The sequence below is a fragment of the Kryptolebias marmoratus genome, linkage group LG8, assembly GCF_001649575.2.
Source record: "Kryptolebias marmoratus isolate JLee-2015 linkage group LG8, ASM164957v2, whole genome shotgun sequence".
Classification (NCBI taxonomy): Eukaryota; Metazoa; Chordata; class Actinopteri; order Cyprinodontiformes; family Rivulidae; genus Kryptolebias; species Kryptolebias marmoratus.
The window spans coordinates 17,215,990-17,241,163 of NC_051437.1; the positions used below are offsets into that span (position 1 = coordinate 17,215,990).

The 25,174-nt window shown below is 42.1% G+C and overlaps 2 protein-coding genes across 3 annotated transcripts in view; one reads left to right on the forward strand and one right to left on the reverse strand.

The window, feature by feature from the left end:
• Nucleotides 1–8: 8 nt before the first annotated feature.
• rbms2b (RNA binding motif, single stranded interacting protein 2b) lies at nt 9–19,505 on the reverse strand. Of its 2 annotated transcripts, none has more exons than XM_017415230.3 (14): nt 19,013–19,505; nt 11,714–11,919; nt 8,098–8,156; nt 7,665–7,756; nt 5,239–5,396; nt 4,986–5,065; nt 4,149–4,258; nt 4,021–4,067; nt 3,840–3,930; nt 3,487–3,537; nt 3,243–3,353; nt 2,864–2,944; nt 2,688–2,790; nt 9–2,608 (listed from the first exon to the last, which is right to left on the reverse strand). In XM_017415230.3, exons 1-13 carry the CDS (start codon nt 19,082–19,084, stop codon nt 2,692–2,694), a joined length of 1,257 nt encoding a protein of 418 aa, XP_017270719.1. In that variant the 5' UTR covers nt 19,085–19,505; the 3' UTR covers nt 9–2,608; nt 2,688–2,691. The 2 variants fall into 2 exon arrangements, with proteins under 2 accessions (XP_017270719.1, XP_017270721.1); XM_017415232.3 differs by having other exon boundaries at nt 2,688–2,769; nt 19,013–19,503.
• Nucleotides 19,506–24,908: 5,403 nt separating this feature from the next.
• The window catches only part of lrp1ab (low density lipoprotein receptor-related protein 1Ab), an 85,467-nt gene continuing 85,201 nt past the window's right edge, over nt 24,909–25,174 (forward strand). Inside the window, exon 1 of the mRNA XM_017415061.3 lies at nt 24,909–24,981. Within this exon, the coding sequence (XP_017270550.1) occupies nt 24,909–24,981 (73 nt within the window). The remainder of the gene's footprint in view (nt 24,982–25,174) is intronic.

Consider the following 25,174-nt stretch of genomic DNA (forward strand, 5'->3'; position numbering starts at 1 on the left):
ACACAAAGTACAGTGGAAAAACATTTATTTCAAAAAAACAAAAGTAAGCCATAGAGATTTATGTAGTTTTGTCATCCGAGGGGAACAAAATGAAGCGTTACTGAGGAGAAACTGGTGCAGGAAATAAGTTTGCAGACGCGGCTCACGGGTTGACCTCACAGATGAAATGTTGAACCGCCTTCAGCTCAGCAGCAGCAGATACGTCGATTTAAGCCAATGTTTTCTACTGACAGACGTGTCTTTACCATTTGCAGGACAGAAAATCACTTCCAGTCAGAGGTCAAGGTCAGCAAAACTCGAGGAGTGTTTCCCCGACCCCCACCCCAGGAACCTAAGGCATTTCTGTGTACGTGAATCTTTGAGGGAAGGAAACTTCGTAACAAGTCTGCTTCTCAACAAACTGGGATGGAATAAATGAGCTCGTGACACCAGCCTTCATGCACTCAGAAAGCACATCCGCCATGTTTAGCTCGTAAGTCATGAACCACGTTTTCAACTAAACCATTAAAAACCAAATATTTATAACAAAATAAAAGCCATGAATGTAAAGCCACGTTATGAAGTGATCGATTCTTATCGTACGAGGTGGTTCTGGGTACTTAAAATATTGCATTTCTTCAGACGATACATTTATTGCATAGATCACCAGACCTCGGGACGGATGTGGACACAGAACCAGCTGTATTTGGTCGATGCCTGTGGACCTTTGTACACAAACTGAGTCTATTCTGGCAAAAACAAAATGAGGTAATTGAGGATTTGAGCCCCTTTGTTTTTTTTCTTTTTTTACCCTAACTGTTCAGGGTTCATCTGAACCTAACATATCATCCATAATCTGGAGTCATGATCGTAAAGTGCCAACATTTGTGACACAGGTGAAACAAACGCCTGTAAAACAAACAAATAAACAAAAAAAACATTTAAAGGCTCTTTTGACTTGAACAGTAAAGACAAACCAAAAACATGACGCAAACATCAAATTCATCACTAGCTAAAAACACTTCTATCTCTCACTATTCGCAGGAAACAAACCTATCAAAAATAAAAACAAAACGCCTTTGAAAACAAATAGAATCAGTTTTAAACTTGTTTAAAAAAAAAGAAAACTTTAAATAACAATTGTCCAAAAAAATAAAGAAAATAAACAAAGACTACAACCAACAAAGAAAAAAAAAAGATGCAGACAAACAGAAACGGCCAGTATTAAAGCGTCTTTTTACAGGCCACAGTAATCCACCTCAACAGTGTTTAGTGGAGGTATAACAGGACCGAGCCACGCTTCTTTAAACCGTAATAAGAACATCCTAATGGTGCCTAATAAAAATCACTTTATGGGACTCAGTAGAAGTCCAGCTACCCCTTTTCGAGAAAAAACGAACCCAACCAACCAAGCTGCCTTTTGGAGGGATGTCACTTCATAGTAAGAAAATCCTGAATGTGTGTATTTCGTATATATATATATATATATATATATATATATATATATATATATATATATATATACGAAATACACACATATTCGTATATATATCAGACAGTTCAGAGTATTTTGATCCCTGTGAAAGAAACTGTGTGGAGCAGCTCAACGTGAACAGATCTGCTAATAAAACAGTGGCGTGCAAAAGGGACGTTTCTGACACTCACACGCAACCAAAAGACTTCGAGTTAAAAGTTCTCGATGTCTGGAAGAAAGTTGACCTTGTTATTTGGGTTTGTACAATTTTAAAAAGGAAAAAGTGAGGACATTTCCCTGAAAAGGGCCACCTCTTCAGCCTGTTTTTTTTTTTCTCACAAAGATAAAAATACAATTAACAAACCTTTTGCAGGCCACTGAAACTGGAATGCTTTAAATCTACTTGTTCATATATCTATAATGTTTCCAAATCTGATTGTCTGAAGCTTCGTTGAGACTGTTTTAAGTATAAATTACTTGGGGGTCAAGTGCCCAGGAGAAGTCTGACGGCCTCAGGCGAGGTTTTATACCTGATAAACCCGCCCCTCACGTCAGCTCTCAGCTGTCTACAAGAGGGTTTTGAAGTACTTCAGTCAGAAGCAATAAAGTTAGGACACAAGGTAATAGAAACACATCAAACTTTAAAAAAAAAGGTAGAAAACATCAGACTAAAAAGATCATCAGTATATTTTACAAAATGTCAAAAAAAACAACTAAAAAAAAAAAAATCAGGATGTAGAAATGTTTTTTTTTCCTGATTTCCTTCTATTTCACTGGAGACGTAGTTAGAAAGGTACGTGACTGATGCTTTCAGATCATTCAGATGTAAGTGTGTGTGTGTGTGTGTGTGTGTGAGAGAGAGAGAGAGACGTCTTTGACTTTTATAAAACCAAATCTTCCTTGTTCAGTTCTTCTTCTTGTTCCCCCTCTATCCTCCAGCTCATCTTGCTTGGAGTTAAAAGAGTTTGCTTTAAAACACGAGTTCATAGATAATATCTTTTGTTTTCGTCTCTTTTTTTTTTTTTTTTTTTTTTTAAATGTGGAGCAGTTCATGTTTCTTCCAGCCCCGCTCCCCTCCCTTCTCCTCCCCCCACCTGCCGGGTGTCTGAGAGTCGACCTCTTGCTCGGCCGTGGCTCCGGGCTCCACAGGAAGACCTGAGGCCGGTGACAAAACGGAGAGCTGTGAGAAACAAACACCGGCGCGTTCCCGGAACAACACCCGAAAGCAACCAACCTCTTCACTTGCTGTGCTGGTAGGAGTAGGCTGAGTGCTCCGTGGGCGTCTCTATGGCAACGGGCTGCTGGACGGCGCTTTCCTTTCGAGAAACAGCAAAGACCTACGAGTGATTGTTCATCCCGGTTTTTTTGCGTTAAACTGAGGCGGGGAGAAAACAAAAAAACAGCGCTTACCTCGACCGACATGTTGGTGGGAGGCACTTGGGGGTACGGGGGCATGTAGGTCCCCTGCATAGATGTGTTTGCAGGCATATACTGAATGGGGGAGGAAACAAATAATAAATATTGAGCTCTTTAAAACTGGAACTGTGAAATCAAAGGCCTAGCTAGTTTTAAACAAAGATCTCATCCAATGTTAGTTACTCTCAGCTAATAAGTTAGCTGTACGTAACAACTAAGAAGAAGCATTGCCACGTCTACCTGAGCGTATAAAACAACAACAAAATGGAGTGCAACGTTTACTGGCATTTGGAGCCACAAATCTGTCAGCTGTTAAATCCCAGAGGCAACTCAGAGCTTTGAAAACAAACAACTAAATCTGCAGTGTCCTTACTGTCCCACTGCTGCCCATGGACAGGTGACCGAGCTGCTGCGTCAGGGGCCCGATCATGGAGGCCGGCTGGATGGACATGGTGTGATCCATCCCTGACGAGAGGACTGCTCCCTGTGGGGGGGGGACAAACAAAACAAAAACAAAAAACACAACGCTGTCAGCATTTACTATCAAGGACAAAACGTCAGACGGAACAAAACCGACAAAGAGTCAAGGCGGCAGCTTTAAGACTAAAGACACTCACCGTGGGCGGCATTATGTATGACTGCTGATGGATCCAGGACGGATTGTGTAGCTGTAGGAACAAGGAAACCCTGACAGTTAGCAGAAGCGTAGGCACGGTAACACAGCCACTCGCTAAACTTTCTAAAGTGCATCAAGCTCCTAAATGTGTACATTTTTAAATCATTTCACTTGAAAGTTACTCAACACTCAGCCACAAAGCAGACAAACAACTATAGATCACTTCAGTTCAGTCAGTCCGGCTCGGATCAGTTTGGTTTGTAACACAGAACACAATAAGTCTGTTAGAAGAATAAACATTTCTGTCCCATCGATCAAAGACCCTCCATTCTCAGCATGGTTGTGCATTTCTACCTGATAGGTGGACACGGGCGAAGGCATGTACGGGGAGAGGGAAGCTGGTCCGATCATTCGGTTCGGGGTGATGCTGTAGGGAGAGAAGAACCTGCGGACAGAGACGCAGTCATTACAGAGCACACTGTAATCCCAGAGCCGGACGAGAGACGGGTCAGGGGTCAAAGGTGGTGGTACTGACCCGTTCTGTAAGGCTGTGGTGGGGTCATAGGTGAGGGTGAGTCCTGCCTGGAAGAGAACCCAAACAAGTACGTCAGCATCCGAAGGAGCGAGACGGATTAAACTAAGACATCAGTGGAAATAACTGACAGATTCTCCGTCTCGTGTCCAGGGTCGACCGTTCTGCAGGTGTTTCCCTTGGCTCTGACGCTTCTTCTGACCTCCGTCAGCAAACTTACACAGCAGCGGTTCTGATGGTGCTGAATCCAAAACAAACACACGCACACACATATATATATACATCAGAAAAGGGGAAATGCCTTTCAGGTTTTTTTATTGTGTGAAACACTCAGATTATTGTTTTCCAGTTTCTAGTTTCACCTGCAGGTTTATGGACACTGTAATTACCTCAGAATACTTTTAGATTATTCAGCCAATCAGGTCTGAAAACCTTCAGCTCATTCAGGACATTCCTGCTTTGGTATTTGTAACTGTTAGACTTTTTGACATATTTACATTTAAATCTCTTCAAATCCTCAAAAAGAAACTATGCTCTTTGAAAACTACTTCAGCATATTTACTGTAGTTTTAGCTGCTGTTTTGCTTATATTGGCTTCTCCCTACTCTTTTGCTAATTTTATCTCTTAGCTACAGTTTCGCTAATTTTAGCTTTTAACTACAGTCCTGTTGGTTTTAGCTTTTGTTGAGAAAATTTTAGTTTTCAGTTACTGATGATTTTTGCTTTGTTTTTTTGCTAAATTTTGCTTTTATTTTGCTACTTTTAGCTTTTGTTGTAACTGTTTCAGCTTTAACAATTCAGTTTTGGCTCTTTCAACTAATTTTAGTCATTTGGCCCTCAGCGTTCACGCTGCATTTCAACAAAAATGCACATTTTCTTTAGTCTATTTGAAACAATCTGTTTGGCCCCCTTTAAAAAAGAAAAAAGAAAGAAGATAAGGCAGATCAATAAAGCAAAGAAGGTCTCACCTGGAACTCCAGCAGGAAGTTTAATATATTTTCCGTTGAAATGTTGAATAATAGCCTCACATTTCTCTGTTGACTCCATCCTGTAGTAGAAAGTTGAGTTGATAAAGGTGACAAATTCTACCTGTACCAGCCACCAGAGGGCGCAGCTGCCTGCACTAATACTGATACAGTTTACATCTACACTTGAGGAGTCATTTTAATCATCTGTAATTAGATGCTGAAACACAAGCAGGTGATGAGGACGAGCTTCCACCTGGCGAAGCCGACTCCTCGGCTGGTCCCGTTGGCGTCCCGGAGGATGCGAGTGGAAATCGCCTGGCTGAAGGGCTTCAGCATGTTCTCCAGCTCCTGCTCGTCCATGGACGGGGGCAGGTTGGAGATGTAGAGGTTGGTGGGGTCCTGCTCCTGTTGCTGCCAAACCAAAAAGAGGAAAAAAAATCAGGAGGAGACGCAGCTCGGAGTTCATCAGGATGAGAACTGTGGCAAAAAGATCTCAGTTTCAGGGATTTTCATGGCTTTTATGCGCGACCTTTGTCAAATGTGTGATATTCAAAGAAGAAAAAGGGGTTAAAATGGAGGTCAAAAAGAGTTAGAGTTAAATGCAGTAAAATCAGAAGTGTTTTTATCATCCACTAAAAGGCAGGCATTAATGTTTGAGTCTGTGCCAGAGTCATGTCTGTCTGTTAGAAAAATATCTCCTGAACCATTGGATGGATTTTAATGAAACTTTTAGGAAATAATCACTGGGTGTACATCTACAACTGATTAGGTTTTGGAATCAATTCAGTTCAAGATGGCCACCATAGCCAACTGTCTTTAAAAAACACAAAAATGGCTCTAATTTGGTATTGAGATATTGAGCTAAAATTTTATATAGTTGTAGCTGAGACTCATTTGCAACACTCCAAGTGCTGCTCATTGAATGACTTCTCTGGTTAAAGCTTCGTCTGTTAGCAAAATACCTCCTGAACCACTGGATGGATTTTACGGAAACCCTCAGGAAATAATCATTGGATGTAAGTTTTGGAATCAATCCAATTTAAGTTGGCTACCAAAGCTAATCAGCATTAGCCCACACAATAATGGCTATAACTCAGTCAGTCTGACAGATACTGAGGTCAGTTTTGATGTGGTGGTAGCCACGTTGACAACACATACTCTGAGCTTGAAATTGTGTGATATTGCATTACGTCGTGCCTACCATTATTTACAAGGTTTGTCCAAAACGGCTACAACGCTGTCATTTCTCAACCTAAGATGATCTTAGTTTGAAACTCTGGCCTGTATTTTGAAAACGCTTTTGAAGCGTGTGATCTCATTATTCCAGAAAGCAAACATTATCATCTGGCTTCCTCAAAATAAAACGTCACTTGTGTTATAGTTTTTATATATTAATGTGCTAATCCTGATCCTGAATGCAAACAAGCGCCATAAATCAGAGGAAGGATACAGCTCTCGCAGATCTGCTTTAAAAAAAAACAGAAAATGAACTGAAAGTCACTCATAAAGGCCATGGTTTTGTTTTCCTCCCGGACATATCCCTTCTTCTCTTTAGTCTCTGTTCTAACACATTCAATTTGACCTACACTATCTCGTACGATAACCAATCTGTTTCCCCTCGAGCCATGATGCATATTTATCATCTGAGATGTGATTAAGAATCTCTAAATGCAGCGCGAGTTAATTTCCATGCCATGAATAATGCATGTGTAATGGCTACGACCTGTGATGAAGGTGATTTCTCCTCCACCTTCCTCCTCCTCTTTCACAGTTGTGCGAACTACACGAGCGCTGGGGCCCCGCGAGAGCGAGCGGAGGAAACCTGCTGCACATTTCAGCAGTGAATGACTCGGTGAGTCAGGGGCTGACGCGGATATGAGTCTTCTCGTGAACTCCAGCAGGACGGCTGAGTGAAATTCTGCTGTTTTGTGAACCGAGAGGGCAGCTCGACGTGAGTGAGCTCAGCTTCTCCCGAGGTGTTGGTGGTGGGAGAGCGACCGTGCGTGTGTGCTTCAATCCAGCTGAGGCAGGGCTGCTGATGTGCATGCGAGGTTGTCAAGTGCACCGTGTGCATGTGTGTGTGTGTGTGTGTGTGTGTTGACAGGGCGGGTGATTGGGCACCGTGCCCTGCTGACTGGGGAGCTGCTCAGACACTGAGTCAGATGCCACTGGGGAGAACAGACAGCTTCTTTATACATGAAGCTCAGAGAGCTGCCCCTCCCCGGGGACACACTCCCCAAACATCGTCACCACTCTGAGCACACATGTACCCGTGTGCGTCCGTGAGCTCCTGTTTGTGCAAACACGTATTCTTCAGTGCATTGATGCCCACAAAGACACTGAAACAGGCCCACACCCGGGCAGCGAAAGCACCACGCAGGAAACACAAATATATGAAACACTGGCCCATTCTCTTACAGCTGCAGCTAGGTTTTCACTTATTTTTAGCAGATCATAAAACTCCTTTTGTTCTTTTTTTATTTTATGTTATTGTTGTCTATTTTTATGATCACGTTTGCTTGTTTGTTTGTTTTTTAGTTCCTCTTGTGCTGCTTTTCAATTGTTTCATGTTTGATGATGGAAATATAGAGAAATCCTTCAGATTTTAAAAGGTCTGAATTTCACATATTTATTGTCCACCACCGAGGTGCAGGCTTACACGCTGAGTGAGGTTCTTACCTTGGCCATCTGAGCCTGCACTCCGCCAGCTTTCAGCGCTGTGACTGCTTTCTGAGCTGAGGCGGGACTGTCAAAGTCCACAAAGCCGTAGCCTGCAGGCACCAAACATTCATCAACGTACAGTATGTGTGTCGTGACAAAGGGACGTGACGCACACACACAAGGACAAGCACATACAGTACATAACTTCAACTCATATAGCAGTGAAGACATAACCAGCTCCCAAGGATCTGAGCCGTGTTTCCCTACAGAGTGATGAAGACTGTGGGGAAACACATTATATCACATGATATACGCCTGCTAAGCAGTGCGAGTTTAGAGCCTAACGCACAACACACACCTGGCAACTGAGAGCTCTACAGAGAAGAGTTCAGAAGAAAAACAAAATTAGAAAATTGTTTTTTTATGTTTTTTTTTTTTTTTTACACCTCACCTTTGCATTTATTGGTGGTCTTGTCCAAGATGGCCTTGGTGGACACAATTTTCCCATACCTGCAAAACAGAGACATCTTTACTCTACGCACTGTGCATGGGAAGCTGTTTTATATTTGTTCCTTTAACCGTTTTGGCTCTGCAACACTGCTGATGGAGAGCGGTTTCTTTCTGAACCTAACATGCATGTTGACTGAATTAACCCTCCCCGATGCATTCTGTGCAGTGACACTGAATGCAATTATAAGACCTGGTAATAAATTATGTGCATAAGGAAATCTTTAGGAGGCGGGGGTAAATTAAACAAAATGACAGTAGTGTCCGGTGGGTATCTCCACGCTAGACAAAACTACACAGATTGTTCCATTTTTTTTAATTCCAGCTCATGCACAGCATCAGTCCAGTTATACCTAGTGGGAAAGCCAACTCGATGTGACAAGTTGGTCAAAATGAACATCCCTGTTGCATTTTCAGGTTATCTCACAATACACCCCCTATATTATCTACCCAGCGGGGCACATGAAGACCCTGCTGAAGCACAGGAAGGATAGTGCCTGACTTTTTTGCAACAGCTTTGTGTGCAGTGGTGTCTATCAGTTCCCATCTCTCCAGGCATGTGCATGCAGTGTAATCTGATCCGCCTCTCCTTGGCTGTCCTGTTTGATGCTGGCTCCCAGCCACACTCTCGTTCAACTAACCAGCTTCTCTGTGTGCAGCCTTCTACGCTCTGCTGGGTCTTAGTGCCCCCGCATTGACTCGGGCTGCTGTTTGTCTTCCATCCAGTGACACTGCACCACGGCCTTATTTCAATCAAAAAGAACCTTAAAAAGAACTTTTGTTAAAAAGGATTAAATAATGACCTGCTGGAACTGTAATCTGTAAATCTATCGCCAAACTGGATTATTTCCTTTAGCAAAAGAGGTCTGAGTAACTTTAAAATTGACCCTAGGTGTGAGTGAGTTGTTTGTCTCGTTTGTCACTATATGTGTCCCTGTGATGGACTTGCGACCTGTCCAGGGTGTCCCCCGCCTCTCGCACAGTGACTGCTGGAGGTCCCCACAACCCGGAAAGGAGAAGCAGGTAAAGAAAATGGATGAACGGATGAAAAGAGGTTTGTTTTTTCTTTCTCTTCTTTAACAAAGTGGCCTAAAGTTACCTGTGAACATCCCTAGTCACTGATTTTATACTGTTTTATTCTTTATTCTGGTACAGGCCACAAAACATATAATTTCAAATAAGTCATAAAAACACAAAACGGTGATAGATTTGATTCTATAAATAACACAGCTCTCCACTATGTTGTTAACATTATGAAAAGCCATCCGAGGTGCTGTTTGATCATATGTTCAGACTTCTTTACCCTCATTAGCTCCACACAGAAGGTCACATCCTGTTTAGCTTGTTTTTTGGATCATTTGTTTGATTATCTACTCTTAAATGTCTAATCGGAATCTTCTACTCACAAATCACTTTTCTTTTAAGTGGGGTTTTGTTGAAAGACTATGATAACAATTAACATTTTACCTGTTGCAGATCGCATTTTAAAATAAAGTTTAACTCTGACTGGACTGATAAGGTAACAAGCAGTCTGGCCAGTTCCAGAACAGATTTCTGCAGTCCTATAACAACTCCAGACTTGGAAGTTTCATTGAAGTTCATGCAAACACTGTTCTGCAAACCTTTACAGTCAGCTTTGCATCACACTGTTATTTGCATAAAATTCCAGGATTTTTTTGCAAGTGCAAATAGCAGCGAGAGCAGCTAGCTGTAGCACTTCAGGCCCAGTGTAGCCTGAAACACTTTCAGCATGAAAATCAAAATATTTCCCTCCAAAAGATCTGAATTATCTGTTTAAAAGCAGATTAACACACCTAAATGTGAGACAACACACTGTTATAAGCAAAGAAAGCTGGTTAGTTCTCAATATTTATAACCCCCCCTCCAGTGTTGTTTAACTGGAGCTCTGTTGTATTATAGATTAGCCCTTCTATACAACATTACTATTTTACATTACTGACACCAACCGTCCTGCATCTTTGAATTGGACAGCAGTCCAAAGAGTCCACCCCTACACATTAAAGCTGTCTTTAAGCTGCGAGCATCACTCGCACACTTGCTGCTTCCACGGTGGAGTTACAGAATGGCGCTCAGAGGTCTCTGTCTTCATGATGCAGAGTGGAAAGAAGGGCAAGAGACTCAGCCATGTGTGAGACAGCACGACTTACAGAGTTCAACCCAGCATCCATTCACTGCCAACCACCACCAGATACAAGAACATGGGGGGGGGGATAAAGAGTGGCAACAAAGCACCCGGAGAGAAAACCTTCAAGGGTTGGAGAAGGAGAATCAACCCACATTCTTTCCTCCCATCTCAAACTCTGCACCCAGTAAATCTCAGCATACTGCAACTCCCACTGGGAGCATTAGGAGCGATGTCGGGGTCGGGTTTCATACGTTTAATCTGCAAATTTCAGGTTGGGTCAGATTCCCTCCATTAGCCGTCGCCCTGTTTTGTTCCATCCTCGTACTGTACGAGCTTTTCCCTTCTCACTGAAAACAAGGCCCATCTTCAGTCTGCTTTAAGTGAGAATCATACTGACTTTAATGTGCTGCGCTAAAAGGCAAATTTCATGCGGTGATTTTATCTGCTCTGTAAAAGCAGAAATATGAGAACTACCCCCACACAGCACCACCTGACACAAACCCCGGACTCTGTTCGCTCCTCCTCCCCCTCTGACTCTCTACATCCTCGACCCGCTACCCCCACGCCATTGCCCTTGTTTGTCTTTCCCTTTCCCCTGAGTTCGACGTTTCCTGTAGGGTTGGGCAGCCTCATGTGAGCCATATCTTCCAGACAGCTGTAAAATAACGGGCCTCACCCACCCTCTCTCCTTCCCTCCCTCCCTCAGTCAATCTCTCCAGTTTCCCTCCTTTTCTCTCGCTCTTCTGGTTCTCATCACCAGGCTCCAGAATTTAATTAGGTAAAAGCAGATCATACATCTCAGCTCTCCGTGTTTTGATGTCTTCCACCCAAGGCCTAACAAACATGTCAGATGGATTGGATGGTGACGCTGTTTTGATGTCTGTTTTTTTTTTTTTTGAAGCCTCGCTGTCATGTCAGCGAGCAACAATGTGGTGTTTATAAAGCAGATTTTGACTTTATCCTTGAGTGTGAGGGGTCTGATTTTTTTATTTCATTTTTTTTATATATCAAACTGTATTACAAAAAGAAGAAAAGATTTAAAGATGAACGGGAGACATAAAAGAAGGGTGTGTTATGAAGGGTTAATTCTCAAAGCCTGTGCTTAGTTGAGTCAAACTGGAAGGTCTGAGTTTGCATCCTAGTGGTCTTCAATGCTCAACAAATAATGGATAAAAGCTAAACTATTTGTTTTTCATTATGGAAATACACTATAAAGTGTCCTTCAAGATCCATGTGCATTTCAAGAGTAAGAAAGGCATCAATCTACTGTATTTGCCCACACTGACACCCAAACCATTCAGCCTTTCAGCCAGTCGACTGTCGCCCATCACTCAAAGGCTTCCTGCTGGCAGTGGACAGCCACGGGGATTTACTAGGTGTGTGAGAGGGCAGCGAGGGTTTCTGAGTAACTTACGGCTGACAGAGCTTGACCAGATCCTGGTCTGTGGTTCCTGGAGGAAGGCCACGGATGTAAAGGTTGGTTTTGCTGAGCTGCTCTCCTCCTCCTCCACTGCTGCTGTTGCTGCTGCTGCCATTGCTGAGGGTCGCAGCGTTGCTATTGCTGTTGCTGTTCGGGCTTGGAGAAGCCATCTGATGGTTGGAGGGGGACACATATGTCTGCTGTGGGAAAAAAAAAACAGAAAGCATGATCAGATTGGAAATGGTATACATAGCAAATACGGTTTTTGAAACATAAAAAAAACGGACATATAAAATGGATATAAAAGAAATGTTCTGCCAGATGGAGTCATTCGGTTGGAGCTCGGGTATCTTCAGAAATTTATTGCTCAATCTGAGCTGGTTAGGTGAAACGATAGGTGAACTGAGATGGATAATAAAAAAAAAGATAGGTATGGTAAAAACATTTTTTTATGAGAAAAGACCAGATGAAAGGTCATAAAAGACAAAAATAACAACTATCCAATACTGTGGTCTCTTGCAAGTAATTTGGTTTCCCCAGCATGCACTACTTTGGCAGGATATGAAGAAATTGTTGCCCTAAAAGTCAACATCCATCATTCCACACCGAAATAAGGAGTCTGAGGTCGGTGATATTGAGTACAACCCTGCCTAAAAGTGACAGAACTGACTGAGAGTGGTACTGTAAAGAAAATATGACATCTCTAAAGGAAAAACAACACCTTAAATGAAGAAATTACCAGATTAACATTTTAATATATGTAGTTATGTGTACATGTATAATTCTCGTATATAATTCTTCTGTCAACAATTCGGACCTATTTTTAAACAGTCAGACTCTTGGCAAAAAAATCTACACCATAATATATGGGAATTGAAAGGGAGTCTTTTTTCATATAATAGAAATCAATCAATCAATCACTGCATTGAGCAGAACCTAATTCCATTTATTCCTATTTTACAGAACAGAGAACTGATGTCTGACGTCTCCTTTTCAGATAAATCTTAAAATAAATTGAGTTAAACAACATATAATGTTAATAAATACATGATATTATTTGATCTAGAATCAAAAGGAAACAGATAAATACAAGTTTTTTGCTCAGTTTGTGAGGAGGTATGTAATAGATCAATCTTGGTTTAACCGTTTTGACCTTTGAACAAAACAAGATGAAACAAAACAAGACTTAACGTAGGACCTATTGATCCACTGGCTCATTAAACCAAATAAGTTCACCACAGGTCCATTAGTACGCCAACAGTGAGGAGAAAACCGAGCTAAAATAAAGCAAAACATGTTTCTATCGGTCAGATATGATGTCAGTTACTGGAGAAGCTTTTAGTTGTAACTTTAATATAGGGGCAAATAAGTTATTATTTCATACACTGTGTCACATTAGCTGCGGTTAAGGATTACATGCTATGATCTCTAAAATTGTTAATATTTAAAGCTGTATTCAGAATGAAGCTAGTTAGCTTAGAACTATTTGACCTACCTCTGTACACAGCCAGACATTCTGTACCTAATGTTTGTGTAAAAAAGTTGCACTTATTTTGTATTATTAATGGCTACTTTAATGCGTTTCTTTTACTTTACAGATAAATAGATCAAGTATCAGTTAAGCTAACTATGAAAATCTGTCATTACTGCTGTCAGTTACACATGTATGTCAGGGATTTTATCACATAGGAAAGACTATTTCACAGATACAACAACGTGTTAAATTAATAATAAATGCAACACACACAAAAGGTGCATTTATCACCTGGTACCTCTTATTGCTAAAGCACAGTATGCTGTAGAGGAATAACTGTGCTCCTTCAAATTCAATACTGTGCAAAAGTTTTAAACCAACCCTACATTTTCTTACATTTGGTTTCCATTTACCCAGATTTTCTTGTAAACTTTTAAAGTGGCCCCGATCTTCAGGCCTTCTGAAGGTCTTTCAAAGTTTTTCTTTGACCACTACCTGCTTTTTCTCTCATTTTCTGTCCAGTTCTCGTACCTGGTGACGACAGTGTCAGATGAACAGTATCTGAAACAGGTTCTGAAAGACGCACCATCCTTCAGTTGATCGTGCAGATCAGATGATGTGTGCTAAGGTTTCAGCTAATAGCTCTTTGGGAATCAACCTTGCTGGTGCTAAGATGTGACTTTATGTTTGTCAAACTCTTCTCCTGAATTCAACTACAGAAACAGGAACAACTTAAACTGGTCCTCTGCTAAGTTGTCAGTTGTGTGTTGTCAACACTGGTTCATCCACTGAGTTTTGGAGCTTTTATTAAGCCTGAATGACTCATAGATTCATAGGCACTAGACTGTAGATAGTCAGATACAGGGAAAAAAAGCAGCCAAAGCCCAAAGAAAAACTTTGACTTTCAAAAAGTCTGAAGAACTACTAATTAAAACCAGTGAGAACGTCTCACTGCTCGGAAGCAACATGTAAAGAAATGAGGGATGACTAAAGACTTTGTCACTGGGACACCAGTGATTCAAGCTTTTTTTTTTTTTGTACCCCACAACCCAGCTGCCTTATGTTTTCCAAACTGATATGGGATCAGTGTGCAGAACTTGGAAGGCTGTCATCTCCTAGCAAAATGACAAGGTCCCAATGACTCACAGAGCACATTCATCTTAGACTGTTTCTCTAATATCCATCTCCTCCTTAGCATCAACAGTGCGCTGTTTGTTTGTTTTTTAATCACAGTCACAGCCTCCCCCTTTGCTTTCACTGTCGGCTAGCTGCACAGACTATCAGGAGGGACGCACCTGGAGAGCCTCAGAGAGATAGGATCTGACGGGGAGACCAAGTCCGGAGCCGAGCCTGGCTGCTGAGGCCTGTCTAATTGGGATCTGAGCTTGTTAGAGGGAAGTGCTAATCCCTCTCATGTGCACCCTAGTCAGAAGGTAGTGTCTCATTAAAAACGCTCTGCTAAGCTTCATCTGAGGAAAGGATGGGAGGGAGTCAGCGGCGCATCTACCCACCAGCTACACTTGCAACGGTTCAAGGTGTCCCGCCAACCATGTACGGTAATGTTCGGTGTAATGGTGCAATCACAAGCAAATGTTCGCGCAGAAGAACACAAGCGCACTTCAGAAGGGAGATTATGGCTGAATTCCTAAGTGCACATCACTGAGAAATGTATTTTATTTCATTTTACAACCTGCAAGACTACATGTCCTCTCAGTTAATTAGTGCCGAAAAAAGGAGAACTCCTAATACGCTGCTGATTTCCCTTTTGCTCTTCAGTTCACGTAGCTGTTCACACTTCTATGCACATCTATAGTATCATCTCTCGGCGTTCGTTGTATTCCTCTGCCCAAAGACGGGTTTCTGTGCTTGAAATGGAATCAGTTCCCAAAAGCTATATATATTCTATATATTTTATAATGTAACAGCTGATTACCCTAAAGCCTATGCCAGGGTATGAGCAATTGCTGCTTCATCCTTTTTTTTTTCTTTTTGGTCCTTATGTGTCAAAAGAAAAAAAAGAAGCTGGAAATGTACATTACACAGTCCTCACATGGCTGCTGCTGTCAGGCCTAGCAATTACTGCAGCAGAAAGATAAATCTCTGTGCCACTTCTATTGTTGTGCTCGAAGCCTAACTACATAAGTGGCCGGCAGCATGGCGAGGAGAACGAATATGTGCTCTGGGCACCGGCTGAAGACTGATGAGATGATTACAGCTGGAGGTAGCAGAGGCGATGGCCTGTTGGGAGAGCAGGTAACTTTTTTAGTCGAACGGAACAATAAGAGCCGAGGGGGGCCAGGATGTTAACGTTCTAATAATAGCATAGATATGAGAGTTACTTTCTAACTTGTCAAATGCTGCGTCTTTCTGACAACCTTCTCTGCTAAATGCAAATGTTTTAAATGAACCCTGTGGGATTTCATAACATTGGATCATCCCATTTAGTTCTCACGATGTTTAACTCAAGTCAAACAAACTGTCTAAATTTGGACCAAGGGGGAAAAAAACCCAAACAATTCAGCACAGTCACAGTCAGTGGATAAGTATTCCGAAAAGGCCAAAATCAAAGAAAAGAAAAGTCTGCTTAAGCAACTCAACAGTTTGTTTTATTATTTTTTTTAAGAATACATGATATCCTAGACTGCATCATATGGAGAAATATCTTAAATATGACGTCCTACCTGCTTGATAAAAGGTGGTGTGGAAAAGATCATAGTAATGCAAATGTGATCCCTACAGCTGCAGGCAAAAAAAAAAAAAAAAAGAAACAGTAAACGGTGGGAAGAGCCAGATTAAACGATGAAAACCCTCGATGTTCTGCAGCTCAAAGGTGAGACCTCCCTGTTCCTCTTCTCCTGAGTCAATCCGCTTTTATGCTAATGCTTAAAAACTCAACAAAACACACACACACACACACACAGAAAAGTCAAGGCATGTAAAACACGCGGGAGGAAGAGAAAAGCCGGGGAGTTAATGGAAAGCAGAGGAAAAAGGGCTGTCTCTAAATCCTTTTTCTTTTCTTTCTCCGCCCTTTTCTCGTAATAAACGACACAGAAGAAGGGGTTAGCACTTGACGCTGGATTTACAAGTCTCCCCTCTGTGTGACTTTAGCACTCTGACAATGAGATGTTCTAATAAAAAGAAAGAAAGAAAAAAAAGGGGGAAATAAAAGTGTGTGCGGGTCTTCTTTTGAGAAAAAGACCGGCGTTTGTAGAGCTGGGCTGAAGCGAACACTTTGTCTGAATCCAGAATTCCAGGAATTCCACGTCATTAATCTGAGCAATCTGAATTCCTTCCAGCTGTGAGCCACTGGTGGGATCTGTTTCATTTCAGCTGTTTCGGGTGGTGTTTTAAGACTAATTTGTTTGGTAGTTTGTATAAATCCTGGATTAAATGTGAACAATTAAAAACACTTGGCTGAAAAAAAGATTGCTTGCATTGTTGTTGAAAACAAGCCTGTACAGTCCCGTTCTTCCTGTGAAGAGAAAAGTGGTTGAAAATAGATAATGTCATGCCATGAATTATTAATCTTACTGAGCAAGCCAATCAATATTATATCTTCTATGCCGTTCCAGATTTGAGCCGTAGCATTCATCTAATAGGCCGACATGGTTGTTTAAGTTACCGGTTCCTAAAGTCGGTGTCGGGACCTCACCCTGGGTCGTCTTGAGAGGATTTCCAAAAATCAGATGAAGCTTAAAGATGGCACACTTTGCCATAGTTGTTAGAAAATATGAAGAAACAGGAGTCACAAGCTAGAAAATCTGAAGGGCTGCCAAAACTACGACGTTACTCTGGAATAATCAAGGCGAATAATCTTCGTTTCCTTGTATAAAAGTGCTGCTGTTGGCTCAGTATGGTCACCATGGTAACCACACATTTTTTGTCTCTCACTCCACGATTGCCAAGGTAATGAGAGGCAGACAAAAATGCGGACTGGAAAAAATAAGCCTGAAACAAACAGCTGCTGTTCCAAAATTTCGAGCCAAAACTTAAAAACTCTTGAACGGTGAGCGGCAGAAGGCCCCAACGATTACAAATGTGACCTTTTTTTTTGTTTCTTTAGTCTTTTATGTAGCATTTAAGACAAGTTCAAAACAAACTTTACTTCCAGTTTTGAAGAGAATATTTTGGGCTTAAATATAACTATGGAGCTATGGAAGCTTGGGTGTGTGTACAGTCTCTGGGGGAATTTGACAGAAAAAGTCCTACAGCAGTGAGAGGCATACTGGAAGGAAGATAAAATATAGAAATATCTATGTTTTGATGTATAAATTATATTTGTCCAAAATAGAGTTGAAGAGGTAAGGAGAGTTTGCTTAAAAAAGATTTGACATTTTTGGACAGCTCAAAAGTTAGTTTGACCGTTCGGTGGAAGAGTCTGTGAATATCATAAAACTTAAACAAAAACTGTAACAGATATCAAAACGCCACTTCATAGATGTAAAGTCTGACTTCCTGTGACCCGTTTAGACGCTGAATGATGTTTCTGCTGGGAAGCTCCAAAAGAGGCCTGGGCTTTCTCAACTGTTTCACCAAAAAAAAAAATCCCATTGATCTTCTGTTTTTTTTTAATTCCCCCTCTCAGTTTTCTGCAGATTTTATCCATACTGGATGTATTGCTCCCAGAAGTCGGATCACAGTATTCCCAGCTGAACTGCATGCTTGGCTGTGTAATTTGCATGCTTTCTTTCCAAGCGGAACCAAACACAGAACACACATTTATGGACAACATATAGTTACAAGAGTGCCTCGATGACTGTGCAGTTGGCACCTTTAATGATAAAAACATTTTAATAATTGTTGTTTTTGACATCAACATATGCTAAATGGCGATTTTTATACACTTCAGTAGAATAAAATACAAAATAATAGATAAATAAATCTTATTGATCCCATGAAGGGAAGTGGCATTTTAGCAGCAGGTAATAAACATAAATGTGCAAAAGTTAAAAAAAAATACTTTTAGTTCAAAATTATGAACATTATGAAACAATGAGGAAGTCAGAGACCCTCTATAGTGAAAGAAATTAATTTAACCAGCAATGGCTGCTGTTGTTTTGAGGGTCAGAAGCTGAAAAGTTTGATGATCCTCTGATTTAAGTCAACTAAAGCAGCTTTACTTCATGATCTGTAACTTTCCTCTCCTTCGTGCTAACCCTCTCTGAAGGGGTGGGGCATAGCGCTGCGCGTAAAAAAGGAGAGAGAGAAAGCAAAAAAAAAAAAGAAAAAGCAAAAAAAAAAAAAAAAATGGCAAACTTGCGTTAAATTCAATAAAAGAACCGACACGCACCAACGCGCCTTCCTGTCTCAGGTGACAACAATGAAGGTAGAGGAGAAGCTGCGGCGGGGCGCGCGGCGCGAGCGGCGCGAGCCTCTCTCCGCGCAGAGGCTGGGAATAGGAAGAGGGACGCCGCGAGCGCGTCTCGGAACGAACGGAAGCGAAGCGCTGAAGTGGAGAAATCCCGCAGGGAGCCGTGGAGGAACGGGCCGGGGCACCCCCCCCACCCCCGCCGTAGTTTGGAACAAACAAACTACAGCAGCTCGGCGGAAGGTGGACGAGCGGCTGGCCGGCCGGGCTGACGGAGCGCGCGCGCCGCCAGGTTTCAAGGACACTGCAGCTTCACTCACACACACACAATAAAAATAAAAAAAAACACCCCGCCGAACAGATTTTGAACTGGAGAGGGACAGAGAGCTCGAACACCCGCATCGATATGAAAATAAAAATAAATACTTATTTACTCCTGGAGATGATAGTTAGGAGCTGTGTGTGTGTGTGCGTGTATAGGTGTGTGTGTGTATGTGTGTGTGGTTACCTTCTTGTTGGTTTTGCCGGTGTAGCCGTTGTAAGGGCTGATTCCTGTCCTTGGCGGCACCGAGAGCAGCATTTTGTGTGTGTGTGTGTGTGTGTGTGTGTGTGTGTGTGTCCGGAGGAGCGGAGAGTCAGCTGACGTCAGGCAGGGAACCTCAGCCGCTGATGGACTCCCACTCGCTGCTCAGCCTCAGCCTATATGTTCCCGGCTGATATCTGAGCTCTCAGCGCCCTGCCATCATGGCGAGGACTGCGGCTCGCTCAGTGGGGGGGAAAAAAAGAAAAAACATTTAATTAGAATCATGGAACTCCAGCTGGAGGAGCGGGGAAACTAAACCTGGAGTGTGAAATCACCTTTAAGTGCATTTCTTGGAAGGAATGCGCGTCGCCCGCCGCCTTTCGTGCCAGAGTTTTTAAACTTAGACGTTTTGGGTCAAAGCTTAAAATGACCTCATATTGCTTGAAGTAGGCTACGTGTTGTGGGTGACTCTCAGCTACTACCACGCCAGGATTTTGCTCGGTATCTTTAAAGCGCACCGAGCTATAGAGGCACTTTCGTGTTCATCAAGTTCGCAATGTCATGAAGCCTGCACCGTTTTTTTCCTCATATTGATAGTTGATGTCCTTTAATAAAAATAAAAATAATAAAAGGTTATAAGCATAATTGGTGACCGTGCCTTTGTTTACCTATGGAAAAAGCCCCGAGGTGACAGAAAACAGGTCAACAATGGCAAAGTCTATTGAAGAGATATTTGGGATCAAAAAGTCTGACAGTTTGGGATTTATTTGTACGTTTTCACACTCGGATCTGTTGAGTGAACCACTCAGAGAAGCTTCCGGTGGATTCAGCTGAGTGTTTTGTTTACACTGAGTGCGGACCCACGCTTCAGGATTCCATATCAATACGGCTGGAAAACTACTGGAGAGAGCTCTTTTAAACTGGACCAGTTGCTATCGTTCAGGATAACTTTTTCTTCTAAATGTTTGATTTCATAGTTTGAAAGTACCTTTAAGACCTCTTTAACATCTGGTGTGTTTTACTTATAATAAACTTAGCTTTAATATCCATATTTTTATTGGATCTGACTCTTAGTTAAGAATGATCTTTGATGAGTCAAAAAAGAGCTCACATTCCTCAGTGTTTCCATCAGTTGTGCTTTTTGACATCTCTTATCTTGTTGAATTTTTTTTTTTTTAAAGTGTCAACAGGAGTTGCTTGGCAACTAAATCCCCACTCTTTAGCTGTGTCCTGTGTACCCTGACTGATTGGCCCTCAAGTGCGATGGGGAACATATGCAACTGTTCATTCAGCCATACACACTGTTCCTTCTTGCCACAGTATTTGCATACTACTTTTACTGCATAATTCAGCAGATAGACAGCCCCATATACTTATGGTAAAATACACGCATAAGGGATTTCATCCCGATTTCATCACAATGGTGTATTCTGACAGATGAAAAAAAAAGGCTCAGCCGGATCCGAAATCTCTTATCTTCTTCTTGCTCTGTCCTCATGTTCCAAACATATGACTTCAGAATGCGGACTGCTGGTCACATGTTCATAAAAATAACAGTATTCAGTATCTCTGTTTTCTTCCTGAACAGATATTTGCTTTTTTTTTTAGTGAGAGAGAGAGAGAGAGAGATTGGACCACACAATTAGGTCACCCAGAGTTGTTGACTCCTTGTGTTGAAATCCACGCCACACATCGATATGGTGTGCAAGTGTTTAGCCAGATGGGCTGTGAGTCCTGGAGCTCAAGGCCAGTTTGGGGAGTGACTCAGTCAGCGAGGGCCTGAGAACGTACGCTGTGATTTCACCAGAAACGGGACCAACGAGGCCTGCTGGCAGCTTGGCTGGTGTTTCAGAAAGCACGAGATTTGATTTGAGTTTGCATTAATTCAGGTTTTCGTGCAGGAATAAGCTGAATACCGAACGAGATAAAGTTGTCTGATGTGTGTAGATTTAAGAGAAAAAAAAGAAATCATGCTGAAGTTTGGGTCTGAAGGGCGTTCTCGTTGTTGGGGGAGGGTAGCAGATAGAGGAGACCTGAGGAGGGGGAGTGCTGGGGGGAGTGGTGGAGGACGAAGGCAGGCTGATGTTGCATACTTTGCATTCCTCAGGTGTTGTCAGCACTGCCTGCTCAGTAATTATCTTCCTGTGTGTGTGTGTGGGGGGGGGGGGGGGAGAAAAAAAGAAACTGCAAAAAGCCACACTCTGCTAGCGACTCAACAGGGCAAATGGAGGCCATCTGCTTCATTTATTTAGTAACCTGTCCCCCTTTTGACGTTTATGGGCAGCCTGGCGTGCAGCGGTGCTGAGCCTTCACACTCAGTCTGGCCCTCACAGAGAGGAGGGCTCTTCCTATCCGTCGTCTTCTACCTCCTTCATTTTAAACCGCGCGCTTTCGCTTTCAGCACTGACTTTGTAGGAGCAAAGAGAAAGCAGGTCCTTGCTGCCCCCCCTCCCTTTGCCATGCTCTTGGCTCGCCTCGCCTCGCCTCGCTCAGAGCTGAGGGATTGTGTGCAGATGTGCTTGGAGGAAGGCCAGCCCCTCTGCCCTGGGAGAACATGTGGTCTGGGAGTGTTTACGTTGGCACTCTTTCAAGCTGTCTCCCACACAGCATGCTGGCGTCTGTCTCTCTTCTTTTTTTTTGGATGGGGGGTGGGGGGTGGATGACAGTGCTCAACACTCCTTCCACAGAGGGGGCATTCTCACTTTGAGGTGACACCAGCAGCTATTGGACCACTGGGCTGAAAAACAGGAGACACGACGTGTCAACAACACGTCTCCGATGGATTCCTTGCAACAGAATATTTTCTTTTCCAGTAAACTTGAAAAAGGATCATTATTGAAAGACATAAAATGATAGTTTGCAAGCCGCTGGGAGTGTCTGAAGAGCTCGGATTAATTTGTGTTTGGGTTAAACAGAGACCCAGATAGTTAATTTTCCTTTCTTCTTCTTCACAGATTCTCCACATACTTCACATTCTCTCCCATGAGTTAGACTCAGGAGAAACATCTGTGAGATGAAAACCCCTGGAAGGATGCTCTTTAAGCACTTGTAGCAGCCAAATACACTCCTGTTGTGGTTAATTTCCATGAAGCGTGTAATCAGATAGGAGGAGACATGTAAGCAGAAAAATATATATTGTCATTTCTGATAGGGCAATAATTCCATTTACCAATTAGTTGTTTAATCCAACTTCTCCCTTGAATTTGTATGAAAAGTCTTCCAAATATTGCTTCAAATTACCGATTTCATTTTGTTTTGTTACTGAAACCAGTTAGTTAGCTTACCTCTATGAAAAATAAATAAGCAGTGCCACCTGCTGGTTGTTAGCAGACAACTCAGAAGTCTTTTCACAGCTGTAATGAGAAATTTATTCAAACATTATGTTTGTAAAAAAAAACCCTGTTACATTAGCAACTTGTCTTGCTGAAAATCTGTAAATGAGGCAAATTATTACAATTTCTTCAATTTTGTCTGCTAAAATGGCATTTTTTTCTATGTAAACATCAGTTGTACTTTTTATTACATAGGTTAACTCAAGTTTGGACATGTTATTAGCTTGGATTTTATTCTGTAATCATCTTTCAGGAAAAACATGTTTTCAACATCTGATCCCTCGTTGAAACCCATTTGACCACACGGGGCATGTTTAAACTCTTCCAACACCGCAGGGAAAACATGTGCAAAGTATGTTTCACATCCAGTATGTCACATGTTAATTGAGCATCTTTTCACATGTGATTTTCATACGTAAAGTTTTATATAAAAGGTGAAATAACATATCTTCTGGACTGAAATATGTATTTAGAAAGCTCAGCCAACATGTAAAGGAAAAAAAGATGCTTTTCAAAATGTTACACCGTATCTGTGCCACCAGGGGCGCAGTTTTGTGCAGAATTCAGAAATTAAAACTCATTATTATACGTCTGTGGTCGCTTCTTTAGATTAAAATTGTACATGACATTGTATCGTTTAATCTCAACACAGTAACACAATTCATGTTTAAGGCCAGTCATTCGCTTTTCTGTATTCATTTTCAAACAAAACTTTGTAGGCGTGAAAACTTTAAAGCTTAAATTATTTTTGAACAACCATGAAGATTACATTTTTTAGAAAAAGAACTTGCTGCTCTTTTTTTGGCGTAATAAACAAACAAAACAAGCAAACAAAAAAAAACCCCTCGAGGATTCCGTAGAAATATTGAGCCAACATGGCTGCTCCCGGTGGGCCAGCTGCATCCCAGTTTCTCTTACGGTTGAGCAGGGTTGCCAGATACGAAATGAAGAAACATCGTACTGTGGCTTTAAAACCATCGTATTTTGTGAGCTTTCCTGCTCGAGTGGGGGTAGTAAGGTGAGGTGTGTGTTGCCATTGGCGCACAGGATGGGGTGTAGTCATACTATCTGATATGTAGAAAACTATGCATATTTGGGCTTTTTAAAAATCTATTTATCGAATCTCTTGCAGACCCTAAAAGCCAAGTGTCAAACTCAAGGCCCGCAGGCCAGATCCGACCATGGTTAACATTTGATCTGCCCCACCCAAAGATAGAGTTTAAATTTGATTAGATCTGGTCCTCCAGTCTGTGACAGACCGAGTCTCCATTGCTTGCTTCTCATTTAGAACTGAGCCTATTCAGTAAAGTCTTCTCCTGACAGTTAGCGTTAGCACTCCGACGGAAAATTAAGTTTTAATTTCTCAGTAACTTCTGTTCTATCAGTCGGGTTCAAGGTCTTGTTGATAAACTCAAACCCAAGAAAAGATGTCAGGTGTCTGACCTGAGGTGACGTGCATCCAAGTAAATGCAAGTCTGCTTAATGTACGTCGTCTTTTTCCATATTTTCTATTTCTTTTAAAGTAAAAGGTCAGTAACTGTGTTCTGACTTTTTTTAGCTGTTTTAATTGATTGTGATAAAAATGTAACACAAAGAAAAATACTTTAAAAAGCTAATGATAGTGAGTTAGGCATAAAAAATTAATGCTAATGATGTCTCTTTTAAGTTTGATCTGATTTCTATGTAATTTCTACATGAATAACTTGACATATTACATTTAAAACCAAGGTTAATCTATGCATTTTTCCAATAAATATTGATCGAGATTGGCCCTTGGCTAAGATGCTGAATTTTGCCCCCCTTTGTGTAACTGAGTTTAACGCCCCGGCCCTAAAACTATTGCATAAATACGATAAACTGGCAACACAGGGATTCAGAGGGGAGCAAGTTGAGGCATGCGCAGTTAGGTCGGTGAGCTTTCCAGAGGAGCTCGGTGTGACGTCACGAGCTCGAACACGGCGCTTGGGGATGGGGGGGGGAGGTTGACCAGCCACTCGTGCACCCACACAGGCGCAGGGAGACGTTTGCGCTCCGACGGAAAAATTTCACGTTTTCATTTGTCTCTGTCTTTTTTATTATTATTGTTCAGTTTGTCACGGAGCGAGTCGGACTAGTTTTTTTTATTTTCATTTTTTTTTATTTTTGGGAAATTTCGCTTGTTGTGTTGCAGCCGGTCGTGGCGGCGCGGTGAGCCCCGGTGAGGAGGTGGAGAGAGACACCCGGACAGGCTGGGACGGCAGAGACGGAGGACACACCGCGCTCCTCATCATGCCTGCTGAGCGCAGATAACCAGCTGCAAACACACACCGCTGCGCTGCTAGTTGTAGCCTCATTGGACTTTGTTTTTGTTTTTTTTTCTTTCTTCTTTTTTGTCTGATTTTTTTGCCGTGTGCGTGGGATCTGGAGGGACAAACCGCACCCCGGGACCATTGATCTGAGAAGGTTCGGATGAGGTGCTCGGTCACTGGGCTGCTTGCTTCTGGAAACCCGGCCAACTTTCCCATCTACTCCGTCCTCTAGCAGCGGTGCCGTCGGGCATTGCTCAGGAGATGGCGATGAGGTGGTTCTGCCTGGGATTTATTCTCTGCCTGGAGGTCACGTCTCCTAACGGGGAAACCATAGGTAAAAACCTTTCTTTTATTTATTTTTAAATGAGAGAGCATGGAAAAGAAGCATCGGTGCACACTCAAACGCGCACACACAGGCCTGTGTGGTCAAGCGGAGTTGGGAGCCAAAAGCTTGGGGGTGGGAGAAAAATGTTGCATTTGCGTTTAAAACGTGCCAAACGGGGCTCACCAGAAAAAAAAAAAAAAAA